Source organism: Amblyomma americanum, unplaced genomic scaffold, assembly GCF_052857255.1.
Source record: "Amblyomma americanum isolate KBUSLIRL-KWMA unplaced genomic scaffold, ASM5285725v1 scaffold_428, whole genome shotgun sequence".
Lineage (NCBI taxonomy): Eukaryota > Metazoa > Arthropoda > Arachnida > Ixodida > Ixodidae > Amblyomma > Amblyomma americanum.
The window spans coordinates 87,597-111,575 of NW_027526899.1; the positions used below are offsets into that span (position 1 = coordinate 87,597).

Here is a 23,979-nt window from a genome sequence, read left to right on the forward strand (position 1 = left end):
GGAAAAAGTAGAACGATCAGAAATCAGAGAGAGGGAAAAAAGGAGACTGAAGGAGAAAAACTCGGGTTGGGGCGGAGGGACAGAGTGAAAGAAAGGAGAAAGCGGCGATATTGAAGCAGTGAGAGAACATATTCTACCACATTCCAGACCTTTTTAAAGAATTACGCCAGTACTGGAATAAATTCTAAGTTTCCTTTGCATATATGTTGCTCCCTGCAAGGTTTGCAATGTTTTAAACTTGTGGATTACGGATACAACTTTTTGTTTTCTATTTCTTGCAAATTTCAAGCCTTTTTTTGCTTGTTATATAGAACACATTTTTATCAGCAGCCGATCATAAAGAAGGTGTGTGGCTCGAGCCATCTTTTCTGCAAAGCCCGTATGCCAGCGCTTTTGTCCCGAGGACTCCGTCCTGTATGCAGCTGTGCAGAACGCAAGCTTTATGAGCACCTGCTTTTTTTTTCTACGGTTTGCCGCTGGCTGAAACGGTCCCTGTAGGGCACCAACTGGTTTTTTGCTTTGATCTACTGGTCCCAGAAAGAATGCCTTCTGGTTTTGTGCTGGGGTCTACTGGTTTCAGAAGGAAGCCTTCGGGCTTTGTGCTGTCTACTGGTCTCAGAAGGAAGCCTTCTGGTTTGCGCTGCTGGTTGAAATGGTCCCTGTAAGGAGCCTCTTCTGGTACCTGCTGGGCTTCTGGTTCTGAAGTGGGACCTACTGGCTCCTACAGAGAGCTTTTTGTTGTTCGATTGACAACTTTTTGCTGTTGTTTATGTTCCAATGTTATTTCTCAGTTAAGAAAATTTTTAACTTAAATTTGTTTGTGTTTTTCTGCTGTAAATTGCAAAAATAGTGGTGAAATTTAATGAGAAAACTGTTTAATAACTGTTCCCCACTAACACTTGTGGGATGCCCTTAATGAGGGAGTATATATAAGCATGAGCTCATAGTAACAGTTTGTATACTAACGTGATTGTATGTTTCTCATATAAGTTATGTATAATGCAGTGCTTTGTTGCTGGGCTTGTTGGCGCTTGCTACAATTAAAGCTGTGTGTTCTCACCACCCAGTAAACCACAAATATCCATTCGACGTGCCGGAAAGATCCAAGCGTCATGTCATGAAAAGAGCATCTATTAGATGTACATCATAAGGATCATCATTTGGGCGTGCTACACGTTGATAGGACGTCATTAATATGAATGTTTTTATATCTAGAGCACGTCCGCAAAGCGTGGACGCTAGGTGCCTAATATATAATCTAGTACATGTCCACCAAGCGTGAACACTCGGTGGCGCTGCAAGCAGCCGAGGAGAGCGGACGCACTTCACATGCGCTCTGCAGTTTTCGGGACTTTTGACCCGGTTAACTGGACTGGACTGCCAAAATTTTGGTGGGAGACGACGTCGAAAGCGAAGCGGGCCACGACGACACCTCTTTCAAACCGCTGGGTCCAATATTTTTGGATTTATACGGTTTTGAAGATCTCCCACGTGGCCGACCGAAGCTAGGCCTATTAGGCCTAACACAGTAGCGGGGCTCTGCGGTCCTCCCGGCCTCGGCCAGCGGTAGAAGCGACGGAGCGATGACCCATGCACTAAATCCCAGCGTATATCGCGCACCGCTAAAAGACCAGACGAATTTTATGGCGGAAACCCAAGAAAATATGGACGAAGACTATCAAGACGCTACCGGGGAGACCTTCGCCCACGGACCAATGACATCCTTTCAAGCCCTAAAAAGCAGCACCCCAGCGACAACAACGCTACAGGCAAGTCAGAACAAGGTTTTGGACGCGGACTGGGAGATAGCCATGTCCAAGCGGCAAAAGAAACGCTAACGTGGAAGCCAAGCAGGAGATTTGGCGGGAAAAGCACTAGGGAACGAAAATTCCCTAGGCGCGGCGAAGAGCACAGGTGGCACGCCAACTGCACCGAAACAAGGAGAGGGGGAAGGAGCGCCGAGGAGAGGGCTACCTCCGCTTCCCAGGGATGATTTAAAAGTAGTACTTCGGCCGAAAGGACTGGCAGTGAAGAACCTGCAGACGCACCAAGTGGCGCGGGCGGTGGTCGCGGCTACCGGACATGGATACAAGGCAGAAGATCTCATCATCCGACTGCGCACCGGCTCGAATATCATAATAATCAGTACCGATAACGAAAGCGCTGCTCAACATATCAGGCGCATCACGCAACTGAAGTTTGGAGAGCATAGCTACGGAATCAACGCACACGTGGCGGCGCCGGAGGGAACGCTGCGCGGGGTCATCCGCGGAGTGGACCCGGGGTCTCCGGCCGAAGAACTCAAGGCGAATTTACGAACCCGCTCACAAGGGGTGAAGATCCTGGCGGCAAGGATGCTAGGCCGATCGAGCACAGTCGTCATCACCTTTGATGGCCCCATCCTCCCCAAGCAAGTCTTGTACTATACGGGGGATGGAGAGTTGTGGTGCTACCCCTATAGGCCGACGCGGCAAATATGCTACGTTTGTTACCAACACGGACATCGATCGGACGACTGTCCGAACCCGGGAATCAAGGCATGCAGACAATGCGGCCAGAAAGATCCGGAAGAACGACATCAATGTACACCCAAGTGCCTGCTATGCGGGGGCTCCCACGCGGCGGGCACGAAGGACTGTGCACAACGACTGAAGCCAGTCAACGAACTGCGATGGGGACCCCAGAGCCAGCAGCGACGCGGCCGCAGCCGAAGCAGAGGCGGGGCACGGAGACCGCGCTGGTTCCGGAACGAGGACCAGGAGCGGCAAGGTGACTACCGGAGCGAATCCAGGAGTCGCAGCCGGGGGCGCAGCAGCAGCCAGGGCCAGGGCCGGAGCCGGGAGCGGGACGAGTCCTACCCACCCCTGGGCGGCCAGCAGTCCTGGGTGAAGCCGAAGCAGCAACAGAAGAAGAGCGGCGGAGTCAACGTGAGCTGGGGAGCGGGCCCTCCCAAGGCGCTTTTTGCTCCGCACAACAACAACAACACAAACACACGAACAGAAAATGAAAAAAGGCTTACTGCCGAAATTAATAACATCAGGAAGGAACAAGAGCAGACCCGAGAGGAAATCAGACAGCTTAAGAAACAAATAAGCGAATTAATAGCGGAAATGCAAGAGATGCGAAAGGCAGGCTGCTCGCCTGTCAGGGCACCCTCACCCCCACAACAGAGTGTAGAAAGTTTACAAACTAATGAAGGAGGAAACTCAACAATAAACGATCTAAAGACATTCATGCAGCAGCAAATGCAGCAGCAGATACAGCAACTAAATCAAAAGATAGCCCTGCAAGATCAGAGCTTCCGCAACTATGTAAAGAGTCAAAACACACGGAAGACAGTAAATGACGCTAGGGACCGCCTCTATAATGAGCGCAGGTTTCGATCAGAATCCCAGGGAACAAACAACAGTACCAATACGATAACATGGCAGGACAACAACAACTAGAGATATGGCAGTGGAATTGCCGGAGCTACAGGCGTAAGCAAGGGCTCTTACAGCAATTCATTAACACTAGAGGAAACCCACCAGATCTAATACTTCTACAAGAGACAAATTGCACCCCAACCCTAAAAGGACACTCATGTCAGGAGAACGGAAGAACAGCAACTCTCATTAGGAACAAAATCACAAGCATAGCTCATAAGGAGTTTGAAGACACACAGCTAGAACACATAATAACTGAAGTGATTCCCAAGAGAATAAGAAAAGCTAAAAGCACTTTTATAGTAAATTTGTACAGCCCACCTAAAAATAAAGGAGACTTCATTAAGCTTTTTGCGGAAGCAAAGAAGCTTGCAGGGCAGAATACCCTAATAATAGCAGGGGACTTTAATGCGAAAAGCCCACAATGGGGCAGCAGGATCGAAGATAAAAAGGGGCGCGGCATCTGCACAGCAGCGGAAAACATAGGCTGCGAGTTAGTCGCAGATGAAACTCAGCCTACTAGACAGGGTAATAGCGTAAGCGTGGACACATGTCCCGACCGAACCTTTGTCAGGGGCGCTAAGCAAGTCGAATGGGAGAACCTGCAATAAAATCTCGGCAGCGACCACTACATCATTAGGGTCAGCACAGAGGCAGAAAGCATCAAAAGGAAGAACGGCAAGGCAAACTTAACTGACTCCATGGGATGCCTTCCGGACCTACTGCAAACAACTTAAGGACGACATAACTTCGGCAGAAGATTGGAGCCAACAGCTTAGACAAATCGGGGACCTCTACACTAAAGAAGTGGATCGAACAGAACAAGCACCAGAAGTGGACAAGCGACTTCTCAGGCTCTGGGAGGCAAGACGAGGACTGACCAAGTGGTGGAAGCGCCAAAAGCTAAACAGAAAGCTAAAGAAGAAGATTGCCGAAATCACCAGGCAAGCAGAGGAATATGCAACGCAGCTGGCAAGACAAGGGTGGCAGCAAGTACCTCGCTGAATGGCACCCTCAGCACGGCTAGAACGTGGCAGATCTTCAGAACACTCATAGATCCGAGCAAACGCAAGGCGGGAAGCAGCAAATCCATCCAAAGGCTAATTCACCAGTACGAAGGTACAGAAGAACAGCTGCTCCAGGCAGTACGAGAGAATTGCTACGGGTAGGACCAGGTAGACGGCTACCAAGGCGACTACCAGGGCGAAGAAAACCCAACCACGGACAGACCCATCACAAGAGAAGAGGTCGTCGAGGCCATAAGGGCAACAACGAAAAATTCGGCAGCAGTGGCGGACAAGATTCATAACTCGTTAATCCGAAATTTAAGCGACGAAGCAATCAGCCAACTCACCCTATACCTAAACAAACAATGGGAAGAAGGGACGGTCCCAGCGGAGTGGAAACACGCCGTAGTCGTCATGATCCCCAAGCCCGGCAAGAAACTCCAAATTGAAAACCTCAGACCGATCTCGCTAACATCATGCCTAGGCAAGCTGTACGGGAGAATAGTAACCCGACGAATACAAACGCATCTAGAAGACGGAGAATGGTACCCCAACACCATGTTCGGATTCAGGGCAAATTTATCAACCCAAGACATCTTGCTACAACTAAAAGAAGAGGTACTCGAAACAATGCCAAAGAACGGGGAGAACGTTGTCATGGCCATCGATATTAAAGAGGCCTTTGACAACGTATCCCATGCCGCCATTATGGAAGGACTTAACACCACCAACTGCGGGAAGAAGGTCCATGACTACGTTAGAAGCTTCCTCATGGACAGAACAGCGACGGTAGGCCTAGGAGACCTGCGAAGTGACACCTTTCAAACGCCATGCAAGGGCACTCCGCAAGGCTCAGTAATCTCGCCAATACTCTTTAACATAGCGATGGTCAACCTCGTCAAGAAACTCAGCCAAGTCCAGGGGATTAGTCATGCAATGTACGCAGACGATTTCACCATCTGGACCACCCAAGGCTCACTGGGGGAGAAGCAGGAGGCGCTACAAGAGGCTGCCACCTGCATTGAATAATACACAAAACAAAGAGGACTTAAATGCTCCACGGAAAAACCTGAGCTCCTCAGAGTGGGTAGGCACCCTACGGATGCTCCACTCGAAATAAAACTAGAGGGCCGGAACATCCCTGAACAAAAGATGATCAGAATCCTCGGCATGTGGCTGCAAGGAAGCCGGAAGTGCAGTCATAAACTCAGACTGCTAAGCAAAGCGGCAGGATAAGTAAGCCGGATGATCAGCAGAGTAGCGCACAAGAGGTATGGCATGATGGAGGAGGACACACTCAGGCTAGTCAACAGCCTAGTGGTCATCCGGGTAACATATTCATTACCGTACCATGTGACTATCAAAGCAGAGAAGGAGCAAGCGGAGACAATATTCCGGAAGGCATACAAAACAGCTCTTCATCCCCCAAGAAATACATCCAACGACAAGCTCATGCAACTCGGAATCAGTAACACCTTCGAAGAATTAAGAGTGTGCCAGCTCAAGCCACAAATACCAAGACTTAGCAACACAACGACTGGAAGTGCGCTCCTGACAAAGCTAGGTCGGGAAATAGAAAAGCCACAAAATAGGAGGGCCGCAATACCGGACCCGCTAAGAAAGAAGCTATGCATACTACCTATCCTCCGAAATATGGATCCAAATCTCCATGCTAACAGGAGACAGGTTAGGGCAGAATTTTATGAGAGGAACATGGGGCATCGGGACAACACAGTCTACACTGATGCCTCCCTATACCCCCAAGCACACAAAAATAGCGCGGTAGCAGTAGTTGTAAATTACCACGGAGAACACATCACAAGCCTCACAGCCGAAGTATCTAACATAACGGAGGCAGAGGAGATTGCTGTCGCCCTGGCAGCGAATGAAGGATATAGGACAGGGAGATCCCTTAACATCTTAACGGATTCACAAGAGGCGTGCCGGAACTATACTAGAGGCAGAATTAGCAGCACGGCACTCAAGATCCTCAGTAGAGCTCTGCTCCCTGAGGGACGACCAATACACTACATAATCTGGATACCGAGTCACGCAGGGATCAGGGGCAACGAAGGGGCAGACAACCTAGCTCGAGGAATGCCCAGCCGAACAGGAACGTCATTACCCCCGGAGGGGCCCCAGATTAATTGCGGGGACAGCTATTCGGAATTATTAAACCTATATAAGGGGCTAAGATTCCAATACCCCCCACCACATAAAGCATTATCCAAGGAGGAAGCCACAGGATGGCGAAGACTGCAAACAGGCTCCTTCCCAATCTTATACATATTAAACAAGATGTTCCCCACACAGTATAGCGCCACCTGTCCGTGTTGCGGAGCAAAACCAACACTATATCATGTCACATGGGAGTGCGGAAGAAATCAAGCATTCCACAAACACAAAACACCAAGTGCGGAGCAATGGGAGAGCCGGCTCACCAGCTGCGAGCTAGGGGTCCAAAGGGCCCTCATAGCACACGCAAGCGAGGTGGCCTGACTCAGTGGAGCCCTGGACTAGGGGCCCACCCACGGCCAAGGAGGACCCAAGCTTCAAGATGAAGACTTCGTCCTCTACCGCTACTTCCTAAAGGAACCAATAAAGTTTTTCATTCATTCATTCGATGCGCAAGTTATGTTCTAATGTATGTCCAACAAACACAGATATTGGACGCACAAACTATCAATTAATATATCCCATATATCTCTGGCAGCTTTAGTGCCGCATTCGAACATAAGAAAAGCCTGAATCCTAAGACGCATGTCATATGGAATTAATTTATTAAGGTTTTCCATGGGCAATTAAAGAGCTTTTTGGCGATAATGCGGAACATTGATAATGCGAACCATTCCCATCGTTTGTGATGTAACCACGAGGTAGTGGCGGTGTTGTGACCGGGTGACCTAGAGGAATGCGCGAGAGGCATGCAAAAAAAGTCACGTGCTACGCCGCACGTGTTCTAGAGCGGCGCTCGCGCACACTTTTCCTTTCCTAAACTTCCTCCTTAATTATTGGTTTCGGCAAAACATACACTCGGTCATGAGGCTGAATATGCAGGAATGCGGCTAGTAGTGCTACTGCGTTATTAACGGGTCTTCCGCCGCTTTGCTATTAAGTTGTAAAGTATACTGTTACCTGTGCATTTCTTGCGAATCGGAAGCTTAATTCCTGCATATTCCAAAATTCTTAAGCATACGTGCGGTGCATTTGCTTGCAAACTGAGTTGATCGAAATAGGCAATCTAGAGAAACAGCTTTACAGTGAAGGCAGTTATCGAAAGGCGTGTTGAGCGAAGTGCATACCGTAGCAGACGACGGGCCTGGCCGCGACATGCGCAGGCCATTCGGCACCCGTGGCCGCGCGAGTTTGTCACGTGTCCACACAGACACGAAAAAAAAAACTTCAATCACTCTTTTTTTGCATAAATGGTGCATGAGAAAGACAACACAAACATATTTTCTGGCCTGAAAGGTTATGTATGAGCACAAAAAGCCACAACAGGTAAAACTCATGCCAGCCTCACCTAACGGCCCCTATCGGTACATAGTAGTACCAGTAGTACTCGCTGCTCCGCATGTTGTGTGGTAGCGCGGTCTTCGACTCGGCGCGGTAGCTCAGCTTTAGCTGCTTTAGCTTTGCCAGCGGTAGCGCTGAAGTTGTCGGTTTGTTGGGTTCTGGCGGCCTACCACACAATATTTTTGCGTGTTCTACCGTTTCTGCACTCCACATATGGCTCGACATCCATCAAAAGTATGTGTGATGGCCCCGTTTGCATAGCGGTTTCTTTCCATGTGTTCGGCATGCCGTGCCGCCGTTTGCTGTCAGTTGACTAACGTTTGATTGAAAAGGCTTAGACCTTGCTTCTTTGTTGCAGCATCGGACGATTTGTGCCGAACTATTTAAGACTATCCTTGTCTTTATGTAGCGGTGTAGGTTGATTGTAGATGCCCACGAAGGATAATTGGTGTGTCTGCTGAGTAGCACGGTTTTGTTGCGATGCCAAAACTAAGCAAAACGCGGTCTGTTCGGAACAAAGCCCGGTTAGAAGTTCAGGCGCTTTTCCAAGCATCGGAAGTGCCGAGCTCTTTGCGGACTCACTTTACGAGCTCAATTCAGAGTCATTCAGGTGAACCGGATGGCGAAACTCGGCGCGAAGCGAGTGATGCCGACTACTTAATTTGCACTCCCTTGCGACAGTGCAAGCGGTGCCAGCGGTTCGGCAGACGACCCTTGCGCCAGCGTTTTGAGCAAGCTGCTGATTCTTCGTACGGTCGCCTCGACTTCCCTTCGGAGCACGCTGCAGGCTCAAGTGACTCTAGCGATGCCGACATAATGAGCAGCGTGGCGAGTGGCACTTCTCAGTGTGCACTGGTCGCTGCTTCCCAAGAATTGGGACACGACGTCCCGACGATTGAAAGCGTTGGAACCGTTGACGAGTTTCGTTCTCGGCTGGTTGGTTGGGCGCCACTTGAACACAACATATCCCATCGCTCTCTAACGGACTTGCTGCGTCTTTTGAGAGGTCACAGCTGCTTTTCTGATTTGCCAACAGACGCACGAACGCGACTTAAAACTCCTCGTAGAACTGCAGTTATAGCTGGCGTTACTGAATTGCCTCCTGGACACTACTGCAATTTCGGGCTTAAGAATGGCTTGGAGGATATGTTCTGTGTCCCGCTAAGCACCCGCCACAGGTTGTTGGCCTTTCAACATAGATGGCATGCCTTTGTCAAAGAGCTCCCGTCTGCAGCTCTGGCCAATCCAATGCCAGATTCAACTTAGTGCCGCCCATAAATTACCAGAGCCGGTGATCGTTGGTGCTTTTCTGGGCCCTGCAAAGCCAAACTCTGCCAATGAATTCCTTCGTCCTTTTGTTCTCAAGCTAAAAAATTTAGCTCGGGTAGGTCTAATGATCTCTGGCAAACTGGTTAAGGTTGAAATGAGAAGCTTTATCTGCGACGCACCTGTGCGCGCATTTATATTCTTGACAAAAGGACATGCTGGCTACGCAGTGTGCCCTAAATGTACTGCAGAAGGCAGTTTCAATGAGATGTTTTTTCCTACCTCAGAATCGACGCTAAGAACTGATAAGTCATTCCGGAAACAGGAAGATTTTGAGCACCACCACGGTGTGTCATTGTTGACGGAACTTCCTATTGACTGTGTGAGCAACATGCCACTTGATCCCATGCATTTGCTGTACCTTGGTGTATTTCGTAAGCTGATAAACCTGTGGTTTGCGAGGCCACTGACAGTCCACCTTGGTCCCACAGATCGTAAAGAAATAGCCAAAGGTGTCGCCCTTGAGGGTTGTGTTCCACTTGAGTTCGCTAGGAAACCTAGGACTCTGGATGAGAAAGACCGCTGGAAGGCTACAGAGTGTAGGCTTTTTCTGCATTACACTGGCCCACTAGTGCTAAGGGAGTCACTGCCAAGTCCCATGCTTTTGAATTTTCTGACTTTGCATGCAGCTGCAACAATTCTCAGCACTCCATCACTTTGCCAACAGTATGCAGACTCTGCAGAAACACTTCTTCAGCATTTTGTGAAATGCTTTGGTAGACTTAATGAACAGGAGGAGGTATCGTACAACGTTCACTGTTTGTTGCATCTAGCAGCAGACGTTCGTTTGTATGGAACGCTTGACTCTTTTCCTGCATTTTCTTTTGAGAAGAACATACAGGCAATCAAAAAACTTCTTCGTAAACCTGGTCGTGCATTGAATCAGATATATAATCGCTTAGAGGAAAAACGTGCCTCAAAAGCACAGCAAAGTTACTTTGAAAGGTGGCCACGGGAATTCTTGCTAGAAAATGATGATGTGGGAACTCTCCCTTCAAGCTGTAGACTCCCACAGTACAAAGGAATCAGGTTTCAATCCTTCACTTTGAGCTTGAGACCTAATGACGGCTGCTGCCGAATCAGTGAAGATGTCATTCTCATAGAAAATTTTGCCCATAGAGTGTCTGACTGAGAGTCGTGCATAGTTGTCAGGAAGTTCTGTGAAGCAGAACCATTGTACAATAGACCACTTGACTCAAGAAGGCTTGGCATTTCAGTTGTGAGCAAACTCTCCTCAATAATGTGTTGGCGTATTGAAGATGTCAAAAAACTGGTTAAGCCGCCGTTCCCGGGATCGAACCTCGCTGCAGCAGCCACGTTTCCATGGAAGTGAAAGGCAGAAGTGCTCATGTACTGTGCAATGTCAGTGCACATTAAAGATCGCCGAGTGGTCAAAATTATTCTGGAGAGGACTATGGCAGCTCTTTCTTCTTTCACTCTCACATTCTTCCCTTCCCTTGTGATGTGGTCTGTGTGCCCATGACATAAGTGAGACAATAACTGTGCATTTCGTTTCCTCAGAAACCATTTTTCAGTTTTCAATTTTTGCATCACTAATGTTGTGCTTTCAACTTTTATTCCTAGATGGTGCCACAGTGCTCTATATTTCTTGGTTGACATGGTAACCATGTTCCACTGAAATTTCCAACAACGAGGTACACATCACTGTACCATAACCGCTCTGGGTGTGGAGACTGAAATGGTCGCTATGCTATACTGAAACTGCCTAATTAATGTTTGATGGCTGTAACTATGTCAGTTTTAGTTCATATTTTTTTTTCAGGTGCGCAGTTCTCACGCTTGCTGATCATGGTTTTTAGCATAGAGGCACATGAAACACGCTCATCGACTGTTTGAAAAATTCTTGGTAAAAAGTTTTTATCGCATTTGTTGCAAAACCATTGCGTAGTCGAACAGCTTAGACAGTAAGCTTTTTGTTGTGGTGAAAAAAAATTTGATGCCTAAAATTTAGTTGTCGGTCTTATCAAGAGTGCCTGTCGTTCCATGCTCTGTAGTTGGAATTCTTTTCCTTGTGTTTTGTACTACACATTTAGGTTGCCATGCAAATAAAGTGTTACCCTTTTTTTTTTACTGCTTTTGTCAAACCCTGAAAGGTGATGTAATTGTCACTCACGATGTGTCATTCTAGCTCAAGCCAGGCTGTGTTTTTGTATTAATGTGATGACACCTAAAGAAAGTGCCCTTTTCAAGCTTTCTCTGGTGCTCCTGCGGACCTGCTTGCTTGCTTTGCGGGTAGAACTTGTTGCTCTAGGCAGTCCAAAATTTTGGCTTAAGTTATTGTTTTGGGGGACGCACTGTGGTGCACAGAAGCAGATGCTTTGCTTACATGAATTGATTTAATACCAGTCCTGTTGACATTGCAGAGTGAATTCAGGAATGAACATATGCGCTACGGTAGTGTATAGGTGGCAGACGGCTTGCATAAAAACTTCCTCTTTTTTTCTGGCCTTACCTCACACACACTGGTGCTCTGTTGGTCTGCTACCGGTGTTTTGTACCTTTTAATTTGGTCACAATGTGCATCCACTTCTCTAATTAGTTCTGACTTCTTTTCCAGCTTAGCTGCTGGCATGAAATAAGTACCAACACTCTAGCAAAGAAACCCCTTGCTTTAAATCTATGGGTGCCTCTCAAAGGCGTTTCTTGCAAGAAAAGTGTTGAGGAGGCAACAAAGTGGCCTCATTGGCCTGACAGTGAGTGTGTCCTGTCTACATGTGTACCTTTCCACTGGTGTATGCACTCTTTCCTTAAAGACAGTGGAGCTGTTTCATGTTTTGAGTAAGACTGCGAGGGCTACTGTAATGTTGTTTTCATGCTGGTGCCTTAGCAGTTTTACTGCATTCAACTAAAGTACCGTATTGGCCTCACCACTGATTAATGTGGCAGTGCTCCTTATTTATGAGCAGAATGAGAGTATGAGTCTCTTCACTGGCATTGTTGCAGTTGGCATTGCACTTGACTTCTTTCTAGGTAAACCAAGCAAGTTGTGCACCATGAAGTGGCACTATTCGAACACTGCAGTCTATAAGCACTCGTGTTGGATGTATGAACCTCAGACATCCAGTGATTTTAGTGGCTGCAATTGGGCTCTGGTTATAATATCACTGTTATCTTCTCGCCTGCAGATGGGAAAGCTGGAGACTTTTTTTTTCTAAATGCATGCATCCCACCCACACTTCGTCTTTCCTGTAAATACCTTCTTGAGTTAGGTTACTGTGCGTGCGCTGAAACTCTAGATTAGGAAGCATAGGGACTGCAGGGCAGAATTCGATAGAGTGGTCTGACTTCGAGGAAGAACTGTCTGATACAATGAGTACCATAAGTGTTGTTTTGGTAATGCTTTATTGTCAGCAGTCTCTACTTGGAAGAATACAGCGCCAATCAGGTGTTGACACTGAAAAACATTAAGACCGGGCACAGGTTTCAGTCTGTCACTGAGCGGTTTTGAAAGTGAAGAGTTCCTCTGTACCAAATGAATATGCTTGTACCGAATCTCTTGGACATGACTAAAAAATTGATTGTTTATGCTGGAAGCACCTCTGCTTGCGGCAATGTGTGAGGCTTATGCTGCTTTGCTCTGCCTATTTTACAAGACAGTGCAGACAAGCCAAGAAGCACCTGCTGTCGGCAAAGCACCTTTCCGAACAACTTTTGTGAACATTAACATTTCTAAGTGTTTCAGTGTTCTTGGCCATTCAAATACATCCTGGGTAATCATTGTCTTGGGTTGGCATGCAAAGCACAATACATCAGGCCTTGTCTTTTTTGAACCTTGAGTACAGAAAGATCCCTTCTTCTTCCAAGTTCACTATGAACTTGAGTATTGGAATACACAAAGAATGCTGCTATGGCTTTGAAGCTTTGCTTCTGCATGAGCTAATTTGCTGTTCTTTATTTTGCAGGCATTATAACCAATGCTGAGAAGACAAGATGCTGGAAGAATGTTTCAAATCAACTGCAGTCAACCTATACGCAAATGCATATAGCTTATTGCTCACATTCTGTAGAATAGTATATTCAGTGATCCAAAGGGGTGAAACTCTGCAGGAAAACCAAATCGGTCTTCATATCCAACGTCCCCAATCACTAAGGCCTAAATTACGAGCATTGTAGAAGATGCAATATGTGGCATTGCACTTAAGCATACAGCAATTGTCATGGTCAAAGCTACATAGGCATATCATAAGCAAGACGCCTGTAGTACTTTTTTTTATTGTCCGTTATCTTTCCTATCTTTTTCCATCGAGAAATAATGGTGAATCCAGAGTAGTTTTTGCGTGTTGTTTGTTGTGCAGTCATTTCTAAAGCAAGCATTTTTGCATGGCTTCTTGCAGTACTGCAGTTTGTACTTTACTTCCACTGCTTTTCTCTGCTTAATTTTGCAGGCTAATATCAATAAGCCAAGCGATATATGCTACCACAGGAAGAAATCTTCCATACCTTTTCTCGTAGACTCAATGGCCTAATGTTCATAATCTGTAAAATAGCTTGTTGCATGCACCTCTGTGCATGGTGTATATGGACAAAATGGGGTGCATATTGCCCCATCTATCGAGAGCACAGATACTGGGGCATCAATGATGGTTATTGTTTGATACCATGGGCAGCATGGTCTAAGCATAAAGAAGGGTATACGTATGCAGGTCACCTTGTTATCATTTGATGGAGCACAGTGCATGCAGAACATTTTTTTTCCATAATCTTTCAAGATATTTGCAGAAAGAATAAGGTGCAGCAAAAGTAATACATTCTGTGCATTGAGTAGCCATTGAATGCATGTGCCTTTGGTCAACCATTCTTGAGATCTCGCTTCTGGTGCTAAAGGGCCTTCAGTTTTTGGAAATGTCCTGACTTTCTTGTCTTTCTTGTTACAATGTCATGCGAGTGCATTTCTCATTATTTTGTTCATTTAATCTGTTGTTTCTTGTTTTTTTTTTGCTTCAATCATGTTTGAGGCATTATGAGCATAGAATCTGTACCAAAGCTGCAGTAACAGCTTTTATTAGTGCTCAGCCAGATATTCGGTGTTGAATTTTAACCTGTTCTGTTTTACCTGATCTTGAGTGAAAGCCGTAATTGGTTGCTAATTCAAAGTACACGTTATAATCTGTTTTATTGTAGTTGGACATAGATGTGTGTTGGTATTTTTGATGTGTCTTTCTGTTGATATTTTTCATGATCAAATCACCTGTTGCAGATTGCTAAGGGGAGATGTGAGTCAAAAAGCGACGATTTTCATTTTAAAAAATTCAATATATTTTTTTTTTTCACTGTGTCCATAACTTTCATCTCCTCTTTTACATATAAAAAGTTCAGAGCTGTAAATCACACAGAAATTGTTAAAAAACTAGGTTAATGCTGTCTAATCAAACACTACATTTCTGTGCACACCATTTTATTTTGTATCATGCTGAGTCAGTATAGTGTTCTATATTTTGTTTGCAAAGGCTTTACACTTTTTTTAAAAAGAACTCTGTCTAATGTTTGTTTATTAATATTTCATAAAAAATTTTTATTCATATTCAATATTTGCAGACTCCTAATTGTGCATTTGGGTTGGTGGGAATTATTTCTTTGCCATGTTGCCATGTTTCTAGCATAAATCCAAAAAGTTTAAAGATTTACTTCCACTGGTCAGTTCTTCTCGACCGAAGGGCCTAAACTCAGCATCCAGATGTTTTCTGAAAAATAAATATTATTTTATTTGGTTAATACTAAACTTGGCATTTGTTCCTTAGTTATAAACAAGCTCTGGCATCTTGGGCCCTAGGTTTTAATGAAAATGCTCTGGTTTTGAAATGCAGGATCAGTCATGGCAGACCACAACTTTGGCGTGTTTCCTGGACAAAGTCCACCTGATGAAAAGTGCCTTCTCAACCACAGTGTGCCATCCACTAGTACAAGCGTGAATACTCACCGGGACAAGCCCACAGGCAAGCAGATTCACCAGTGCACCCCCTGCGGCAACGTTTTCAAGAAGAGATCACACCTAGTGGAGCACATTCGCACCCACACAGGCGACCGCCCGTATCATTGCAGTGACTGTGATAGCACATTTGCTTATAAGAACAGCCTGGTCAGACACCTGCGCACCCATACGGGTGATCGTCCGTACCGTTGTGACCACTGTGGCAATGCATTTGTAGAAAGGCACCACCTGGTAAAGCACGTCCGCATCCACACTGGTGAGAAGCCATTCCAGTGTCAGCTGTGCCCCATGGCCTTTGCACAAAAGGCAACCCTTGTGGCACACGTGCGGTCGCACAGGGGTGAAAAACCATTCCAGTGTGACTTGTGCTCAAAGGCGTTCTCAGCTAAGTGTAGTTTAAAACACCACAAAGAGACAAGACACTAAAGGAATAGCATTGTTCCATGGTGCCCTTTGGAACACGTTTTGGTAGCTATCCTGTTGGCAACCAGATAACAGCATGCTAGCTAAATGACCTATGAGAAGTCTTCTATCCTAACATGGTACTCGACTACTGTCCCGAAACATGCAGGTTTGATCCCGGCTGCGACAGCCACATTTCAGTGGAGGCGAAATGTTGAAGGCATGTGTACTGTGCGATGTCGGTGCATGTTTAAAGGACCCCAGGTGGTCGACATTACCAGAGCCCTTAACTACAGCATCAGAAGAAGAAAATCTGGCCTTATTGTTTATTGGGATTTATTGCCCTAAGCACACTTGTGTTTATTAAATGTTTTATCAATTTACAGATTCCCATTGCAGCAGCTCTATTTGCATAACGTCAAAAGAAAACATGCTGCTGTGTGATTTTTTCAGTGCGGCATTCTAGTTCTAGCAGAATGTATGAGAGAAGAGAACAAAAGATTGCATGGCTAGCTTTGTTTTTTGGTTTTAAGAACTACTTTTTTTTAACCAAAAACATTGAAAGAGGTTCACTGCACTGGTATCACTTGTCAGAGTGCTCTCTCTGTGCTGCATGCAAATGGCATATTTTGTGGAATATCGTGGCCTATTTTCAGCCTTTTTGTCGGAGTAGCAGTAGTGCTGGAATTGTGCTTTGAGTTAGCTTCTTCGTAAGGTGTACATATTATGGAAGCTAGCCTTGTTGCATTTTCTCAAGGTGTTTATGACAAGAAGGCTATTGGGTTTGTCACCACTGATGCCAGTGTTGCTGTAATTTCTTTGATTCATCATAGGCTGTTCAGCCGATGTGCTTGTAGAAACAATCACTTCGTGGCAGCGAGAAGTCTATCGGTGTGTCTTCAGATTGCGTTTTATTTCTTCTTGTGTGTTCTTTGTTCCTTCCTATGAATATTTTGTTGCACCTGGTGTCAAAAAGTGGTCTCAACATTTTGGCTGTTTGCAGTGCTTTTTTTCTGTATTTATGCTCTGTACTTTAAAACTGAAAACCATTGGTACTCTTTGGTTTCCAATCTGTGTAGGTTTTAGCCCTCCCCATGATTTGTGGCATCACTAGCTGCATTAGTCAGCTCTGTGCCTGCACGATTACTACTCTGTGTGGTTGCATTCCCTCACTACTGACACAACAGTGAACAATTGTTTTGTTGGTTGGCTTGGAGAAAGATGCTTTCATTCTTTGCATCAGGAGTCACTTACATGAGTTAGGATTGGTAACAATTGGATGGGCAGCAATTAGAACTGCCTACTTAAAAACTATTCCCCAAAGTGGTTGCATTACTGTTGTCTGAAACACTTGTGGAAAAACACAGTGCGGCATTTCTAGAGAGCAGCTCTAATCTTGTTTGACATGTATGCTGGTCATAAAGGTTCATCTGACATAATTGTCTTTCTTTTATCGGGCAAGTTTAGCTCACAGTTGCGCTGTATTGATTGCAATAAAAATGATTATGTGGCTTTTTCTTGCTGTACTGATGTTTCTCCACCAGGAAAAAAATGCATTTATTGCCAAGAAAATTGGATGAAAAATGTTCCCTCCACCTGATCCAAACTCAAGATGTCAGGATCAAAACAGATCCGCCGTTTCTTTTCATAAGTGAATGGCAGTGTATCCTCAGCGATCCACATGAAAAAAATTTTCTTGATGCACTGCATGTTTGCTTGCAAAGACGGCTGCTAGTTGTGACACCTATTTTTTATGTCGGTAGAGTGTGGTGATGTATCTATTTGGGTCGGCTTCAAATTGTCTCATGTGTCCCTTTGGTGTGCTATTTTTTGTTTTCATCAGAATTATATATTTTTCAGCCTAAATAGTATGTTCATGCCCTAAGAAAGACAATTTGTTAGTTTTTCTGTGCAAAGCACTGGGTGTTTATTGCGGAAATGTGAGAAATTGTATACAAAGTGTCGTAATTGAAAACAGCATCGTAGATAAGCTGCGACTTGTAAAGTAAACATCCAAAGGGTCGTGGAAGTAATTTCTTTTTCAAAAGTGCACGTTACGCTTGACATTGAGAGTAAACAAATCGTTTTACAGCTGGCCGCAAATTATGTACGCAGAAAAATGGCAAATGGCTTCCTACCACACTCACTGTTTTGTGAAATAATATTTACTGCATTCACTATGTGGCATAAACAATCTAGCTTATTTGTAACTTGAAGGATTCGAAATTCACCTGAAACAAAGAAGTCACTGTTAGATGCTGCCCACTCTCTGCAAAAGCTAAGAGTTCGCTTTATACGCAATCGTGCCCTTAACGTGTCGGAAGGTTAAAGTGTATTTTAGAGCGAGTTGCTATTCCACATTGTAGCAGACAGGGATAAAAAATAGTAAACGGAGAGATACCAGATCATTATTGTGGCACTTTATGCTTCACCATTTTTCTATGTTTAAGCATCTCCCATTTCTGCTTGACAAAATTTGAACTATGTTTTGAAAATTCCTCAATACTTTGTGCATTGATTCCCATTCAGTTTCAAATAATTACTGTGGAAAAATTTATTCCCTGGACAAAAAAAATCTGACAATGCTTGCCTGACATGCTGAGTACATTGTGACCAGTTTCCTACAATTTTTCAAATGATTCACTTCACATCCTTCTAGTCATCACCTTAACACTGTGTCGTCTTTTGAGGCGAGATATGGCATTCACACTATTTTTTAAGCTAAATAGAAGATCTGGTCATTTTTTTCGGGTATTGCTGTGGTATTAAAGGGGCTCCGAAACGTCTTCCGAGGAGAGCACATTAACGCGCTTCATCACTGCACTGTGTTGCCATGAAAACAAGAGCCAAATAATACTCTTCTACACGCAGCAGGCGACCCACAATCACGCGTCAAAGTTGGCGAGCCCTTCCCTCCGACTTTTTCATCCTAGCGCCCTCCTGCATCCCCCGCATCTGCGTAGACAAGGTGAGAGGTGGCCATTGGTTAGATGCTTGCAGACTTCAGGCAGCTACCGTGGCCGCGGCCAATAAGCCGCTTGGCTCCGGCGGGTCGGGAAGCTCTGCTCTTAGCAGGGGGTCGGGAAGGAGCGCCTACCTTCCAGCGTGCAAAAAGTGACGAGAGGAGAAGAAAAGGCGCGAAGACGCTGAAATTCAAATTTTAACTACAGATAACTCAGCCTCTACAAAGCGCATTTAAATATGCCTTGCGAAACACTATTCGTGCAGTGACGTGCTTTAATATCACATGCATGCCACAACTTTATTAGAGCACCCTTCACAGCCCCTTTAATACTTCTGTTTGGGTGAGCGGGTTCATTTCTAATAAGGTACGTACTTGCGCGAAGAGGACTGGATGCAACAAAGAAACACATTTGACTTGTTTCACTCTGTTCATGCCGTACATGTTTGTTCATAGTGTCCTGTCTTCCTGCTAGTATGTACCTTATTAGAGATGGTGTGGTATGCGATAAAACGTACATATTCATGCAAACTGTCGCGATGGCTAAGTGGCTGTGGCGTTTGGCTACCGAGTGCAATGTTGTGGAATAAAATCCTGGCTACTACGGCAGCTTTTCGACAGAAGTTGAATGCAAAGAAGTTATCGGTGTGGTGTCAATGCACATCAAAGAACCGCACGTGACAAATTATTCAAAACTAATAGGTACCATGTTTTGGCAGAAATGAAGCCTCACTGTTTCCCAGCTCCAAAATCCCGATTTGCAGCCACTGACCTTCAAAAGTGAGCTGCAGCCTAGGGCGGCTCTAGGCACTGATTTCCAACCATACTATAAGCTAGGTAGTTGTATGTTAAGCACAGTGCCTGTTTGCATATTTTTCTTGTCCAGATTCTTTCATATCTTTTGCTTCTTTATGTAATGAATGGTCTTGAGTTCTTTTTATGTGTTGTCCAAAGTGCAGTCATATATAAAGGAAGCATACTAACATAGCCGCTTTGGGCATTACAGTTTTTATTTTACTTCCGCTGCTTTTCTCTGTTAATTTTGCAGGGTAATATCAACGAGCCAAGGAATATATGCTACCAGATGAAACCTGCAATTACAAATCTTCCCAACCCTCATAGACTCAATTGCCTGATGTTCATAGCCTGTAAAATAGCTTGTTTACAAACTTTAGTCTGTGGTCTATACGGACAAAGTGGGGTAGATAATAACACGTTTATTGAGAGCACAGATACTGGGACATCAATGATGGTTATTGTTTACCATGAGCAAGATGGCCTAAGCATAAATAAGGATATAAGTATGCAGGTCACCTTGTTGTCATTTGATAGAGCAAGCAGAATATTTTTTTCCGTAATATTTCAAGATATTTGCTGAATTAATAAGGTGCAGTTAAAGTAATACATTCTGTGCAGTGAGTAGCCATTGAATGGATGTATGTGTGGTGAACCATCCTTGATCTCGTTTCTGGTGCTAAAGGGCTTTTAGTTTTTGGAAATGTCTTGCCTTACTTGACTTTGTTGTTACAGTACCATGCACATTTCTGATTATTTTGTTTATTTTCTCTGCTGCTTCTTGTTTTTGCTTTAGTCATGTCTGAGACCTTATTATGAAGTATCTCTACCAAAGCTACAGCAACAGCTTTTATTACTGTTCAAGCAGATTTTCGGTGTTGAACTTTAACCTGTTCTGTTTTACCTGCTCTTGAGCGAAAGCCATAATTGGTTGCTTATTCGAAGTGCACATAGAAGTCTGATGATATTTTTTATGTGTATGACACTGCTGACACTAGCTGGCTAAACAGTATCTGTTGCTACATGAGTTTAACTCAAACCTTGATGTCAATTCCACTTTTCGGTTTGTGTTAACAGCACATGTCTGTTTGCAGAATGAACTGTAGCTTTCTCATCTTTACCTGTAATTTTTAAAAATCTTCCTTATCTTTACGTGTTACTTTAAAAAATTTTGTGTCTGAACATGGAAACTATGTTTATGTCTATTACTAAGTGTATGTTAGTTTGGTATGCGACGAGGTATGAACCAGCTTTGAGATAGGAGGGTTTTGCACTCTTATGGTCTGCCGGTAACATGAGCTTTTTGCCAGGTGAAATGCGAACTGTATGCAGAATTAAAAGAAGGAAATTTCACTTCACAACTGTGCACCTTTTAATCCCTCCAGTCACAGTTCATTCATGTGCGCACATTAAATTTGTGTCTGTTTTTACTACTGCTGTGAATTTTTTTGCTGAAAATGGCTGCTACCTATATATATGGAACCCTTTGCAGCAGGCTTTGAGAACCGTCTCAAGCCAGTCATATAAAATTAACAAAAAGAGTTTGGTGTATGCCTCTTGTTTATTAATGCGTGTACTATGCGATGTCAGTGCACGTTAAAGAACCCCAGGTGGTCGATAGTTCCGAAGCCCTTCACTAGAGCGTCTCTGATAGCCTAAGTTGCTTTGGGACATTAAACTCCCCCATACCATAAACCATCTTCTATATCAATATTAATAATAGCTCTCGCAAGAGTACTTCATGCGTGCTTTCATTTGCTTGTTTGGATACCTTAGTTCTAAACTGGTACTCTAGTGACAGCAATGAGTCGGAACGGTTTGAGGCCTTGAAGTTGCGTCAGATGCAGACTTATGAGAAGATGTCGATATTGAAAATAAAGGTGCGAGTGTAAATATTCGAAGTTTCTATATCGAATTGAACATGTTTGTTATTCGGCTCATACTCAGTTCGAGAATTTAGTATCTGAGTTTTTTATTTTTGAAAGTTTTGAAATATTTAATTAGCAGCAGTCGAATATTGTGCTGACTTTCATTAATCCATTCATGGCAGAACCAAAATATCTGGGCAAATTATCCAAACATTAAGTTTAAGGTGTCAGCTAAACTGTGCAATGGAATTTGTTTCTGTCATTCATCGGGTCGACCGTTATCACGCGGGCACCGCTTGTCTTGGATGTTTAGCAAATTTCTGCAGGTGGGCTGGTCACATCACACGATCTGAGAACATGATCGGTGACCACCTGCTTCAAACTATCACAGAATGAGAACACATCTTTTCATCAGCAGCAGCAGCCTGACTACGCCCACTGCAGGCCAAAGGCCTCTGCCGTGTCTCTCCAATTATCCCTGTCCTTTGCCAGCTGTGCCCACTGTATGCCCGCAAACTTCTGAATCTCATCAGGCCATCTAACTTTCTACCGCCCCCTGCTACACTAACCACAGTCAGAAAAAAAAGGTTGGGAATTTTCTTTTGATCCAATTGGACATTCGAACTGGTTTCATTTGGATCTTCGAATTGGTTCTAGCTGTGTTTTTAGCCACCCGACCAATTGAACCTCACTGGATCCAACTGGACCAACAGATTGGACGAATCAGGTCCTAGCAGTTATTGCATCCAGAAAATATTCCCAAAATATGCCTCACAACATGTGAGAAATACTTCTGCAACTTAACATAATAATAATATGGAAAAGGAAAACTGATTTGTGAGGAAATTAGGGGAACATTGTGTCTGTGTTGTTCTTCCAGTACGCCGAAACTGCACATTTGTCACGGGCTTATCACTGTTTGCACTGTGAGCCTCCTCACAAGGATTTACCACAATTTTTTTTATCAGTAATGTGGGAGGGGGCGTTTTATAAACTCAACCGTTGGATAAATCGGTAGTTTCTTCCAGTCCCTGGAAATTCAAATTAATTAGGTTTTGCTACCCATAAAGTTACCTTTAATTGTTGCTTCATATGAATTCATTGATTTCATTTTGTTTCTCATGTTGCGTGATCACATCACCTGTGGCATACTTTACAGTACTGTTTCTGTTAGCTTGATCTCTCCTCCTTTACATATAAAAAAGATCAGAGCTGGAAATCACGAAATTATTAAAAACCTGGGTTAATGCTGTCTAATCATACAATATACACTTCTCTGCACACCATTTTTTATTCTATAGTGCTGAGTCAGTATAGTGTTTTATCTTTTAGTTGCAAAGGATATACACTTTTTTTTTAAAAAGAAGTCTGTGCAATGTTTGCTTATTTATATCTTAAAATTTTTTATTCATATTTACAATATAAATATTCGCAGACTCCTAATAATTGTGCATCGAAGTTGCTGGAAATTATTTCTTTGCTATGTTGCCATGTCCCTTAAATGAATCCAAAAAGTTTGAAGATTTACTTCCACTGGACAGTTCTCGACTAAAGGGCCTAGACTCTGCATACTAAATATGGCTTTTGTTCTCTAGTTGCAAGTAAGCTGTGGCATCTTGAGCCTGAGGTTTTGATGAAAGTACTCTGGTTTTGAAATGCAGGATCAGTCATGGCAGACCACAACGTTGGCGTGTTTCCTGGACAAAGTCCACCTGATGAAAAGCACCCTGCCAACCACAGTGTGCCATCCATTAGTACAAGCTTGAGTACTCACTGGGACAAGCCCACAGGCAAGCAGATTCAACAGTGCACCCACTGCGGCAAGATTTTCCAGAAGAGATCTGACCTCGTAGTGCATATTCGCACCCACACAGGCGATCGCCCATATCATTGCAGTAACTGTGATTGCGCGTTCGCGACAAGGAACAGCATGGTCAGACACCTGCGCACCCATACAGGTGATCGTCCATACCGTTGCAGCTTTTGTGACAGTGCCTTTTCTAGAAAAGATAACGTGGTAAGACACGTCTGCATTCACACTGGTGAGAAGCCTTTCTAGTGCCAGTTGTGCCCCATGGCCTTTGAACAAAAGCTAACCCTTATGGTGCACGTGCGGTCCCACAGGCATGAAAAACCAATTCATTGTGACTTGTGCTCTAAGGCGTTCTCAGTTAAGTGCAGTTTAAAACATCACAAAGAGCCAGGACACTAAAGGAACAGCTGAGTTCCCTGGTGCCCTTTGGAACGCATTTTGGTAGCTGTCCTGTCGACAAACAGCTGGCAGCATGCTAGCTAGGTGACCTATGACAAGTGTTCCTTTTTAAGCTATGTCGGTAGCTAGTTTGATTTGCGGCCATTCTTTAATGTTGACGCGCTCTTTGCCTGAATGGCGCGCTGACATGCCGTTGTACTGCACTGGTGCTGGGCTATTTCATTTCTTCTTCCAGAGCCACAAGTATATTGGACTTCCAGACTTACGTGAACGAAAAAAAAAATAATCTGGCATATGGGGTGGCATCACTTCCCATTGAAGAAAGGCATTCAACAGCAGTATGTCTAATATATTTATTGCTGGTACTTGGTCTCAGAATTATGATGAAGATTGGGGAAAAAAAGGGTGGCCTGACTGTCTGTTGAATTTTATTGTCCCAAGTGTACTTGTGTTTTTAAAGAGATGGCATTGTTGCATTATAATATTGTGACAGGGTTTGCGTAATTGGAATGCAAT

General features: G+C 44.4%; 1 protein-coding gene across 1 annotated transcript in view; it reads left to right on the forward strand.

Annotated features, from left to right (window-relative positions):
• Positions 1-23,979, forward strand: part of LOC144112601 (uncharacterized) — a 61,626-nt gene that overhangs the window by 24,600 nt on the left and 13,047 nt on the right. The window contains exon 4 of the mRNA XM_077645398.1: positions 15,102-15,530. Within this exon, the coding sequence (XP_077501524.1) occupies positions 15,102-15,530 (429 nt within the window). The remainder of the gene's footprint in view (positions 1-15,101; positions 15,531-23,979) is intronic.